The sequence below is a fragment of the Peromyscus leucopus genome, chromosome 14, assembly GCF_004664715.2.
Source record: "Peromyscus leucopus breed LL Stock chromosome 14, UCI_PerLeu_2.1, whole genome shotgun sequence".
Taxonomy (NCBI): domain Eukaryota; kingdom Metazoa; phylum Chordata; class Mammalia; order Rodentia; family Cricetidae; genus Peromyscus; species Peromyscus leucopus.
The window spans coordinates 52,942,578-52,955,476 of record NC_051075.1 but is presented as its reverse complement, the minus strand read 5'-3'; the positions used below and the strand labels follow the sequence as shown (position 1 = coordinate 52,955,476).

Here is a 12,899-nt window from a genome sequence, read left to right as displayed (position 1 = left end):
GTTTGTGCATGGTGGGGTGGTGGTGGTGGTGGTGGTGGTGGTGTGTCTAGTCAGGGATCTCTGGGACAAACTGGCTAGCTAACTTAGCCAGATTGGCCAGTTCTGGGTTCAGCAAGAGACCCTGTCTCAGTAAAAACAGACTATGAAAGGAAGTTACTAACAATCCATCTCTAGCTTCCACATACACACCCAAACATGTGCATCCACATATATGTCACACACCATACACAGACACACCCACAAGATAAAACAGGCTGAACAGTCAAGAGTGACAGCTGCTCTTGCAGAGGACAAGAGTTCAGTTCCCAGCATCCTAGACAACTGTAATTCCAGTTCCAAGGAAATCTTCTTCTGGCCTCCACAGGCACATAGGCACATATAAATAAAAATAAAATAATAATAAAAAAGGTCTTGACTCTCTCTCTGTGGGTCAACAAAGAACAGGATCAGCTGAGGTGTCTGCTGAGAATAAAGGGGATATGGAATGGCAGCCAAGAGAAGCTAGGTGTAAGGATCACCTATGACCACATGACCAGTTGTAGAAATAAGAATTCTAGGGTTAGAGAGATGGCTCAGCAGTTAAGAGTATGTACTGCTCTTGCAGAGAACCTGAGGTCAGTTCACAGAATACATGTCCAGAGCTCACAAATGCCTCTAACCTGAGCTCCAGGATATCCTGTGGTCTCATATGCATATACCCATACACATAATTAAAAAATAAAACATATTTTTTAAAAAACTTTAAGAGTTATGAGTATTTCTTAGTTCAATAATATGTATTGGAATATATGCAAAGGTATTAACCAATTATTTTTGGTTCATTTGTTTTCTTTTCTGTCATTCAATAGAAGATGTGTTAGCAATAAGTTTTATATGCTAGTATTAAAGCTACAGAGTATTAAAGAATGAGATGAGCAAGAAGTGAACACTATGTCAAAGACCTCTAAAGGGAAAGGATTAGTGGTTTGGGTTGTCCAGTTGTAAACCTCACACCAGGTATAAAAATCTCCCTAGGGACCAGTGCAATCAGAAACATACATAGAAAGGAATTGAGAAGTGAAGTTCAGCCCACCTTGCAAACCTATCACAACAAAGTCGAAGACACATAAACCCACAATAAAGAGAGGGACCTACAGGAGACCAGAGTCTTAGGTTTGAGGTATTTTTAAATTTTTATTTTGCTTTGTTTTTATAGACAGGGTGTCTATCTCAGGCTGGCCTTAAACTCCTTATGTAGACAAGGATAACTTTTGATCCTCCTGCCTCCACCTCCCCAGTGCTGGGAAAATATGAGAGAGAGAGAGGCATAGTCCACCATTCCAGTTTGTGGAGTTGCCGAGGATCAACTAGAGCCTCTACATGTTAAAAGAAATACTCTGCCAGCTGAGCGATATCCTTAGCCCTTGTTTTTAAATTCTGGAAGACAAGTAACAGCAAAATGTTATGAGCAGCAACTTTCAAAAGAACTGTGCTGATGGCAGAAAAAGATAAAGTGAAAATGTGGCTGGTGGGGCTGGAGAGATGGCTCAGAGGTTAAGAGCAGTAGCTGCTCTTCCAGAGGAGCTGAGTTCAATTCCCAGCAACCACATGGTGGCTCACAACCATCTATAATGAGATCTGATGCCCTCTTCTGGTGTGCTGGCATACATGCAGATAGAGTACTTGGTACATAAATTATTTAAATAAATAAATCTTTTTTAAAAAGTGGCTGGTTTGTCTACAGAACCCAAGAAGGTCAAGATTCTGAAGTACCAGAGATGTGGAGGAAAGACAAGAGTTAAAATACTTATTCATCTTCTCAAAATAAAAGATACAACAAGCCCATCAAGTGTGGTGGTTAATGGTCTTGAAATGGATCCAGGCCTGGAAGAAGAACCAAGGCCAAGGCAGATGAACCCCAAAGAAAACCTAAAACTTAGCACCTAAGTTCCTGAGGCAGCGGAACTTAGTTAGTTCCGCTCCCCAGGAACTAACTATTACTGTACTGGAAATGATCATCTTATAATAATTGAGATTTATTCAACCAGGAGATGGCATGCCATCCATGAGTTGGACTGGGAACCCATTTCAACAGTGTGGTTACTGTGGCAATGAAAGTAGTTAGAAGTGCCGAGCACTGTACTGAGACGGCACTGACAGAACCTGCTTGCTAAACGAAGTTTGAAATTCAGACTGGAATGGCCCAACAGGGAAACGCTGCTCAACAGATGACTAAGAGACAGCCATCAACAGGACATGCATCCTTTAAGAACTTACACCTTTAAAACAAAACAATTTCAAAAATGAATTAAGTATAGTTGACCACATATATATATACACACACACACTCCCTATTACCTTCTTTTGTCCCACCTACTTCCAATGACCCCCTTCTTCCTAACCATTACCCGCTCCTTTATATCTGTGTGTGCATCCCACTGAGTTTAATTAGGGCTGCTTTGATGAGCCTAGAATGAGGGTTATTTATCAGAACATGGGCAGTTTTTAACAGTGGTGTAGCCACAAGGGCTACAGCATCAGCTCTCAACCTGTAGCACACACGACTCTTTCACAGGAGTCACATATCAGATATTCCAGATGTCAGATATTTACATTACAATTCACAACAGTAGAAAAATTACAGTTATGAAGTAGCAACAAAATAACTTTATGGTTGAGGGTCACCACAACATGAGGAACTGTGTTAAAGGGTTGAGGAATTAGGAAGGTTGAGAACCAATGGGCTAGAGAGGTGACTCAGTAGTTAAGAGAACTTGTTCTTGAAAAGGAACTAGGATCGGTTCCGAGGGCCCATACGGTGGCTCACAACCACCCATAATTCCAATTCCAGGAGATCTGACACCATCTTCTAAACTCCAAGAGCACCAGGCAATAGAATCCCAGTACTGGGAGACAGGCATGTTTATCTCTGAGTTCAAGGCCATCCTGGTGTACTAGAGTGTCCAGGACAGCCAAGACTACACAGACAGACCTTGTCTCAACATCTCCCTCATTCCCCCCAAAAAGCATCAGGCACCATGCAGTATACATACATGCAGGCAAAGCATACATACATATAAGATAAAAAATGAACCCCCACCTAAAAAATCAAAGATATCATTAGTCCTTAATTGCTGTGGGATATTGTGTATGGCAAATGTGTTGCTGTGATTGGTCAATAAATAAAATACTGATTGGCCAGTGGCTAGGCAGGAAGTATAGGTGGGACTAACAGAGAGGAGAAATAAAAGAACAGGAAGGCAGGAGTCACTGCCAGCTGCCACCCTGACAAGCAGCATGTGAAGATGCCAATAAGCCACGAGCCACGTGGCAAGGTATAGATTTATAGAAATGGATTAATTTAAGCTATAAGAACAGTTAGCAAGAAGCCTGCCATGGCCATACAGTTTGTAAGCAATATAATATCTGTGTTTACTTGGTTGGGTCTGAGTGGCTGTGGGACTGGCGGGTGAGAGAGATTTGTCCTGACTGTGGGCAAGGCAGGAAAACTCTAGCTACACTTAATGTTCTGTTTGTGTACTCTGTTTTGCAAAAAAAATTTTTAATAGTTCTAGCTATAAATAAAAACATTTCATAACAGCTTTCTTTCTAGACCTACCTATGAACAAACAGAAATTTTAAGTTTTAAAAAATAGAACAGGGCCAGCAAGAAAGCTTAGCAGGTAAATGTGCTTTCCACTAAGCCTGAGTGCTGTCCTTGGGACTCACACGATGGGAGGAGGAAAGGCCAATTTCAGCAAGTTGTTCTCTAATCTCCACTCCCGCACACAGACACAAACAAATGTAAGAAAAAATATGAATATATTATCTTGCAACTATCATTTGGATTCATTGGATTCTTTCTGAAATTTATAAAAAATAAAATCTTAATGATTTCCCCCTATATCCTAATAAACACTCCATAATTTCTTTATCATTGATTTGATTACTCACCATAACATGTCAATTTTTCTTAATTATGCTTAAAAAGACCAAAATACAACTACAACAAAAGGAATAATTGCCTAAGAGAATTAAACAAAAGTAAAATAAAATGTTATCATCTTAGAATTGCCCAAAATTATACACTCTGCTTTTGGGCTTCATTAAGCCCAAAGAAAACTCAAAATCTTCATGTCCTGATTATAGTAATAGAGAAGAGAACTGATAGGTAAAGCTGTTTTCCAATGATTACAGTTGGGGAGCTGAAGGGATGGCTCAGTGGTAAGAGCACCAGCAGCTATTCCAGAGGGCTGCATTAGATCCCAGCACCCACATGGCCTACAACCATCTGTGACTGCAGTTCCAGGGGATCCAACACCCTCTTCCCACACCAGGCATGCATGGAGTTAAAACACCCAGCCACATAAAATAAGTTTTTTTAAATTATTGGAATAAAAAATTATTATAATCAAATGGTATGTGCAAAGAGAACAACATTCCAGGCTCTAAAAGACATATCCAGTTCCTTATATAAGTGAACTTGCCATGTGAGTCTTCACATGACACTATTCTAGAGGAATTTTCTCAAGCTTATTTGCTTGATAAGCAAACAATAAATTCTATTTATTTAGTGATTGATTGGTTGTGTATGGGTGTTTTGCCTGTACACATATCTAAGAGTGTCTGATCTCTGGAACTGGAGTTATAGACAGCCTGTGAGCTGCCATGTGGATACTGGGAATCGAACCCAGATCCTCTGGACAAGCAGCCAGTGCTCTCAACTGTTGCGCCATCTCTCCAGCCCTGCCCCCTTTAAATAACAATATATTCTTAAGACAGAAGATATGCAGTACTGCCATCACTTAGTCATTAAACAGTAAAGACTTTTAACACATATTCTGTAGCAAGTATGTCAACTATCTTGATTTGCTAAAAGGATACATGACATTTATCTTTTATGAGTCAAACTATTTTATACAAAGTAAACTTACTCTCTTAAAATGCTTATTAAAACTTCAAAGTTGTTTTTCACTATCCTTTTAAATTCTTCTATAAATCACTTCAAAATTTAAACTAAAAGGGTCCACTGAATCTAGATGGTCAACAATGACACCTTTTCTGCTACAACAGGGAGTTAAAGAACTGGTTCTTAGAATATATTAAAATTTTCTATAAATCAGTAGGAAATAAAAACATATAGTCTAATGAAAAAAGCCTTGAATCAGCATTTCATAAAAAGGAAATGTAACCCAGTAGTAATCAAATGGAAAGCAGTATAACTCTACTAGTATCAAGAAATGAAAACTTCCAACTATTATCACAATAGCATTAACCATGCACCAAGGCCACTAACATTTTAAAAGTATAACAATACTAAGAGTTGACAAGGAGGTTAAAGAATAATAAATTCTGACATAATACTGGTGAAAAGATAAACTGAAACCACCTCTTTGAAAAATCATTTAACAACATCTACCAGTGTAGAACATGTACAGACCAGACCCTACAATCCAACAACTCCAATCCTTTAGGTAAACTGTAGTATCTGCACACAATGGAAAACTGTACATACAGGAACGAGAACGAGCAAACTACTGCAGCACACGTGGATGAGTCTGACATGTCAGGTGATGATGACAAACTACAAAGAACACACCGTGTGACTACAGCCTACACAGACGGAAGGGCTAAACAAGATCATACACATGCATCCAGGCACACATCAAGATATATACAGCTGCCGGGCGGTGGTGGTGCACGCCTTTAATCCCAGCACTCAGAAGGCAGGGCCAGGAGGATCTCTGGGAGTTCGAGTCCAGCCTGGTTTACAGAGGGAGATGCAGGAAAGGCACAAAGCTACACAGAGAAACTGTCTCAAAAAACAAAACAAAATCACCAAAAGACATACTGCAGGCCAGTGAGATGGCCCAGTGGGTAAAGGCACCTGCAGCCAAACTTTATGACCTGAGTGCCATCCCTCGGACCCCTATGGTGGAAGGAGAGAACCAACTCCGCAGGCTGTCCTCTGACTTCTGCAGTAGGCTGCAGCAAGTACATATGAGTACACACACAAAAGAAACAGACTAATAAGTGCAATAAGAAAACAGGTTTCAGTATTTTTAATCATAACTGAAAATCATCAGTATTAGAATAAACAGATTTGGTAAAATCATATTAACGGATTATTCCCCAGATAGGAGAATGTTACATACAACACAATCTTACAATATAATATCAAGTGAAAGACACCATAGTCAGAGGAGTATGTAAAATATGATCCCATTTACAATAAAGCTCAAAATAGGCAATCTGTGATGTAAAAGACAGTACAGTGGTCCTCTTTGGGCTGGGAGGGAATGACTGAGAAGGGGGATGAGGAGAACTTTTTAAAAATTAGATTTATTCCTTTTATGAATGTTTTGCCTGCATGTATGTTTGTGTACCATGTGCATGCTTCATGCCCACGGAAGTCAGAAGTGGGCACTGGATCCCCTAGAATTGGAGTTAAGGATGTTGGTTGCAAGAGCAAGCAAGGCTCTTAACTACTTTAGCCCACTAAGGAGAACTGTTTAAACACTAGGAACTAACTTTTACTTCTTGATCTGAGTAGTGATGACACGAACATGTCTCTGTGAAAATTCACAGAGCTGTATATAATAACCTGGTACTTTTCTACATTTACTTCCAATATAAAGTTTCATTATTGGAAACCAGAAGTTCTGGGGAATGAAATCCCTTATGTGGCAGCTGACCAGTACAAAGGCACTCTTCTACAAGACCCAATGGAAGGAGGACACACACAGTATCAGACCACTAGCCTTGGTGTGCAACAATGCAATGTACTGGGAAGGAAGCGGTTGTGTACTTGACTTGAAGAAATCTTCAGTTTTAGAAAGCTGCATCAATCTGGATTTCTGCAAATCTTCAATGCATTTCAATAATGTATAAATATTCTACTGCCATATTTTTAGTTAATTAGTTTAGCTCTGTTCTCAATTCTTGTCTTCCTACCCAGTTTTGTTTGAAAATTTTTCCTAGTGTAGTTTACCATATCTTTTATGTATTTATAACAAAACCTGAAACAACTAATAAAGGAAGTTCGGTTTCCTTAAGAGTGTAGATTGCAGCCGGACAGCGGTGGCGCACGCCTTTAATCCCAGCACTTGGGAGGCAGAGCCAGGTGGATCTCTGGGAGTTCGAGGCCAGCCTGGTCTACAGAGTGAGATCCAGGACAGGCACCAAAGCTACAGAGAGAAACCCTGTCTCAAAAAAACAAAACAAAAAAAAAAGAGTGTAGAGTGCTCTAACTCAATCTCCTTGACTAATCAGTTTAATGCTAATTTTGTTTTTAACTCCGTTACATAGGAGAAAAAAATGTTTGAGTAATAGTCACTAACTAGTCTCTGTAAGAACCGTATGAGTAGGCTGGACCTGGTGGTGCACAACTTTAATCCCAGCACTCAGGAGGCAGAGGCAGACAGATCTCTGAGTTTGAGGCCAGCCTGATCTATCTACAAAGCAAGTTCCACTAGAGCCAGGGCTACACAGAGAAACCTTGTCTTGCAAAACAAAACAAAACGTAAGAATGTATGGGTAAAAGAAGTAGATGGGCAGAAATGGAAATGAAACAAACTAGCTTTAGGGAAAGATAGCATAAGCAGAATTCAATTTTAGGGCTAAAAACCTCAACCACATCAAAGTTGCAGCATGTTGATATATGCCTATGACCTTGGCACTCAGGAAGCTGATGCAGGAGGAACAAGAGTTTGCAACTACTATGGGCTACATAATAAATTCCACATCAGCCTGAGCTAAGTAGCAAGACCTTGCATCTGTCTCAAGAGATGAAACCACATCAAACTAAACTAACCAAAAAAAAAAAAAAAAAAAAAAAAAAAGAAATCAAGCTGCAGTTGATAAAGCTGAACATACGTAGAGTAACACAAGCAGAACTGACCAAGAGTCCAGCAGATTAAAAGGGTTGCTCAAACCCAACTACATCAAATGCAAAAAGAGTTAAGTGTAAAGCCTTCAAAAAACAAAACAACTACACACGTTCAGGATGAGACAGACCCAGCTTAATACAAATGTAAAGACCTGGCAAGCAAAAAACCCATGTTTAGTTTAAAGCAAGTCAATACAATTGAGTAACCAAAAACCGGTCAAACAAACCAACACAACAAAACTACATTAAAATAAGTAAGTAGGGGCTAAAGAGATGGCTTCGTGGTTAAGAGCACTTGCTGCTCTGGTTAGAGGAACAGAGTCTAATTCTTAGCACCCATGTCAGGTGACTAACAGCCACGTATAACTAACTTGAGCTTCAGGGGATCTAATGCCTTCTTCTGGCATCCTTGGGCACCTGTATGCACGTTAATGTGCATATAAATCTAAATAAAATAAATATCTAAGTATAAATAAATCTTTAAAAAAAATATATGTTCATAATATGTAGAATTAGGTTGTAAATAGGCCCATGATCCTTCAGGCCCTAAGTAAGTGTTCATTCTGAAGGAGTCTAACATATCACTGGCCCTTAAAAAAAAAAATACCAGGAAAAAGCTAAAACCAAAACCAGTGATTGTGGAAATAATTTGAGTTTATATGTCTGGAAGAGCAGAACAGGTAAGCTAAGGCAGTCAGACATAAGAGAAGTTTTTAATCTGTAGTAATGCATTGTAGAAAATAAGATAATCCATTCTGTGTTGCTCCACAGAGGCAGATCTGGAACCAGCAGGTAGATATTATGAAAACACATTTAGATTTAATGGTTAAAAACCTTTCTAAATTACTCCCTATGTTTTATAAGCCAATGTTCCTTTACTAACATGCCAATATTAAAGCACAGCTCATCAACTTCTTGCCATGAAAAAATACAACGGACTTAAAAGTGGATCAGAAGGCTACAGACTCTAATCTCATCTCAATTAGAATAATTCTCTGGGGCAACGCATTTATTTTTTTTAATATTTGCATAGATCTTATCATTTATTTGTGCTGTGTATGCATGTGCAGGTACATGCAGTCACAGAAGGCACATGGAGGTCAAGGCCAACCTGTGGAAATCAATTCTTTCCTATATTGCATAGGTTCTGGGGATGAAACTCTGGTCATCATGCTTGGTGGCAAGCACATTATCACTGAACATCTCACCAATCCTGGTAATTCACCTATAATTACCCCAAATCTCATCATTTTTTTTACCTATTTACAGTCATGAAATCACTGAGAGATGATTTATATAATAAAGGTGATATATACAAGGCCTATCACAACAAGCTAAATTACAACATGAACATGAGTTGCCCGAGAGGGACTACAACAGATAATTCCTAAAATTCTTCTAGCACTAAGATTATTAATTGTATCTTTGAAGTAAGAAAAAACTTAAAACAGGTCCTATTTGGTAGGCAAAGAAAGAAAACATGAGAGAAATCATGGGAGTTGGAAACACATTTTATGAGGTGGTGAGAGTACACTTTTTCTGATAACAAGTTGCTAAAAGGCCATGCTCAATCCAGGAGACAGACATGAGTTCAAATCAACAAGATGAGCTATACTGCAAATAAATGTAGTCATGAACAGCAAGAGTCTGACTGGTGGCATTCAGCACAGTGCTTAAAGAGGAGTTTGCTTTGGGTAGTGACTTAGCTCTATTCTTCCAGTCCTGCAATTCTGACTTGGCAAGTTAGCTATCTGCTCAGCTCCAGGTTGTAGAAGGAACGTGAAATAACTCATCTAGCTTCACAAGTTATTCACAAGACTCCCTGAGATAAAAATGGATACAAATTTTCTAATATGGCTTCATAGCACATCGAGGAATTCATGTTTATTACACTTAGCTTCTTCTCAGCTTCAATTTTGGATGGAGTTTTGTTTCATATTAGTTTCAGAATTTTAAATCGAGGAACAAACTAAAAAAGACATATTTTTGTTTTCTTTTGAGACAGGGTCTTATGTGGCCCAGGTTGTCTTCAAACGTACTCTGCAGACAAGGACTAGCTTGAACATCTTACCCTCCTACCTCCACCTCTCAAATGCTGGGATAACAAGCAGTACCACCATACTCAGTTAATGTGCTTCTGGGGGTCAAACCCAGGGCTTTGAAAAGGTCAGGCAAGCATTCCACCAACGGAGCTACAGACCCAGACCACATATTTTTGTTTTTAAATACTAATGCAAGGCTGAAATTTAAAATGACCTTAATCTACTGACACCAAAACCAAGAACTAAGTAATATACAGATAAGTAGCAAAAAGCAAATTATAAAATATTCAGTATAATCTTGTATTTATGATATTTGAAATCGCCCAGTAATAGAATTAAATTATATACATTTTTCTATATGCTATGAATTTGGTTTAAGGAGTATGGTATGCATTTCTCATATAATTTCTGACTGGGGAAAAAACAAACCTGATTAAAATATCGGCCAGCTGGATGTGGAGGTACACACCTTTAATTCCAGAACTTCGGAAGCAGAGGCAGGTAGATTTGAGTTCAAAGTCAGATTGCTCAACATAGCAAGTTCCAGGCCAGTCAGGGTTAATCTTGTCTCAAAAAACTTTTCCATAGAAAACTTGCCATACATGTCACTTTGGGAGAAAACTAGATTCTCCTAAGCTTGGAAACATGAATTTAACATGTTTGTTTTGAGAAAGACTTGATAATGTAGACCAAGCTTGCCTCACTATGTGGCCCGGGCATATGATCCCCTACCTCAGCTACTTTTTTAAAAATTACACTCTGTATGTATGTGAGTGTTCCTATGCCTCCGCCCAGACGAGGACAACTCGCAGGAGTCAGTTCTCTCTGTCCACTACGTGGATCTCAGAGACAGAACTCTGGCCATTAGGAGCAGAAACCTTTACAAAGCGCATGGCTTAGTCTCTTGAATACTAGGGTTACAGGCATACACCACCATGCCCTGCTGAATTTAATGCTTTTTAAGGAAAACTAAACAACAACTACTAATTTTTTTTTTCTTTTTAACTATATATGTGATCTAAAGAAAAGACAGACATCTCCCAAACTAAGGAAAATATAAAGGATGCAAGGTTCTATGGTTGGGAGGTGGTGGCAGGGATTCTGTAACTTTTGTCCTGCTCCAAGTACTGGAGCTTAAAATACTATTTATAAAGCTGAAAGTCAGTAAGAAGTGATCAGCATTACTCTAAAATATCTTCATTCTAGACTGTTCTAGCCACAGATAAGATAAAAAGTAGTTACACATCAAAAAAACAGGGACATACAACCTAAGTTACATCAGGTTGAAGTAGCAAATAATACATTTTTAACTGTAAACCACAAGTGTGTATAAAAGTACAAAGGAAACACAAAAATTGTATAGATTAGTCTTTTGATTCCATTACAGCTTATGTAACATTAGCCAAAATAAGAAAGCTGACTTACCTGGGACCTCTTGGACCTTCTAAGAAATTGCTTCTAGGAGAATCTGGAGGCGGTCCAGCTGACCTCACTGGCATATCCTTAGTTGTAGTGACAGACTGAGATGGAGCAGCTGAAGGGTCGCCAAGTCCTTGCTCGGATGAGAATGAACTGAATGCCAGAGTAGCCTTGTTCAAAGGTTTGGAATTCACTTGTTCTGACTGAGGTGGAGGTGAAAGGTTGAAGGTGGATTTGAACCAAAAGGCATAGGTGAGGGATGCAGTGTTTGTAGAGACTTCTCTGGGATCTGTAAGTTTTGGGAACTGGAGGCCGGTGGAACTGGGACTGTTGTTAACTGAGGAGGCATCCCTTGTGGAACTCCAGGGGGAGGTATTCCTGGAGGAGGTGTGGCTGAGGATAATGGTGGGAGGGGCAGGACAGGCGGAGGTGCCCCAGAAGAGAGAGATGGTGGGGGGAGGACCGGTGGGGGCCCTGTAGAAGAGAGGGAAGGTGGGGGGAGGACCGGTGGGGGCCCTGCGGAAGAAAGAGATGGAGGCATCCCCGGAGGGGGCACAGAAGTTGGGAGAGAAGGTGGCATCACAGGTGGGGGCATGCCAGGTGGTGGTACGGTGGTCGGTAAAGCAGGGGGCATCACTGGGGGGGGCAATGATGGAGGTAATACTGGAGGGGGCATTGTTGGTAGAGGTGGAGGCATCTGGGAATACGGGACAAACGGAGGTGGCATTGACATGTTCCCCATATACTGGTTCTTCACATTCTGAAATGAATTGACTTTCTCCTGGAGATAGGTCTGAGTGGCTTTCATGTGTCCTTGCCATGTTTTCCACTGCTTCTCATACTCCTGAAGCTGATCTTTATGAGGATAGGAATGGAGCTGTTCCTCCCACAGCTGAAACTCTCGCTCCCATTCTTGGTAGAGATGTTGAAACTGTTGCTGCTGCATCTCATAATGTCGCAATTGCACATCTAGAGACATGGTCTACAAATAAGGGACAAAAATTCTTTCAAGACAGCCATGTGACAATAAGTCTCAACAATATTAACGAACCAAGAGTACATGAAGTTTAAGGAAATTAAAAACATTTCCAAAGGGGAAGATAAAATTGCTAGATCTTTTCAGCAATGATTGTTCTTCTTCCTTTGGGCTATTTAAATAATATCACACAACTGGAAAACTCAACCAAACCTTCAGGCAAATAGCTATCTCAGCAATGAGTATTCTTCAAGATTTTAGTGTTCCTAAGGACTAAGGATCATTTTAAAGATTTGAAAATTAAAAAAAAAAAAAAAAGAATTGAAAATCCCTTACTATAACACAGACACAAGATTATACCTCAAATGTATAAGACAAATACCTAAGTCACTTTTTCACTTATGTTATATTGCTTAGGGTGTGTGTGTGTGTGTGTGTGTGTGTGTGTGTGTGTGTGTGTGTGTGTGTGTGTGTGTTTATGTGTGATGACGGCCTTGGGCCTTTTGGTAAGTTAGACATTTCTGTTTTTTAGATATACCAGATTACTTTGTAGTTATGTGGAAATGAGTCTTAAAAGTTTTAGCAGCAATACTCT

At 39.6% G+C, this 12,899-nt stretch overlaps 1 protein-coding gene across 1 annotated transcript in view; it reads right to left on the bottom strand.

Annotated features, from left to right (window-relative positions):
• Window positions 1-12,899, bottom strand: part of Ylpm1 (YLP motif containing 1) — a 73,920-nt gene that overhangs the window by 42,744 nt on the left and 18,277 nt on the right. The window contains 2 exon segments of the mRNA XM_028876639.2: window positions 11,335-11,542; window positions 11,545-12,310. Coding sequence (XP_028732472.1) covers window positions 11,335-11,542; window positions 11,545-12,310 — 974 coding nt within the window.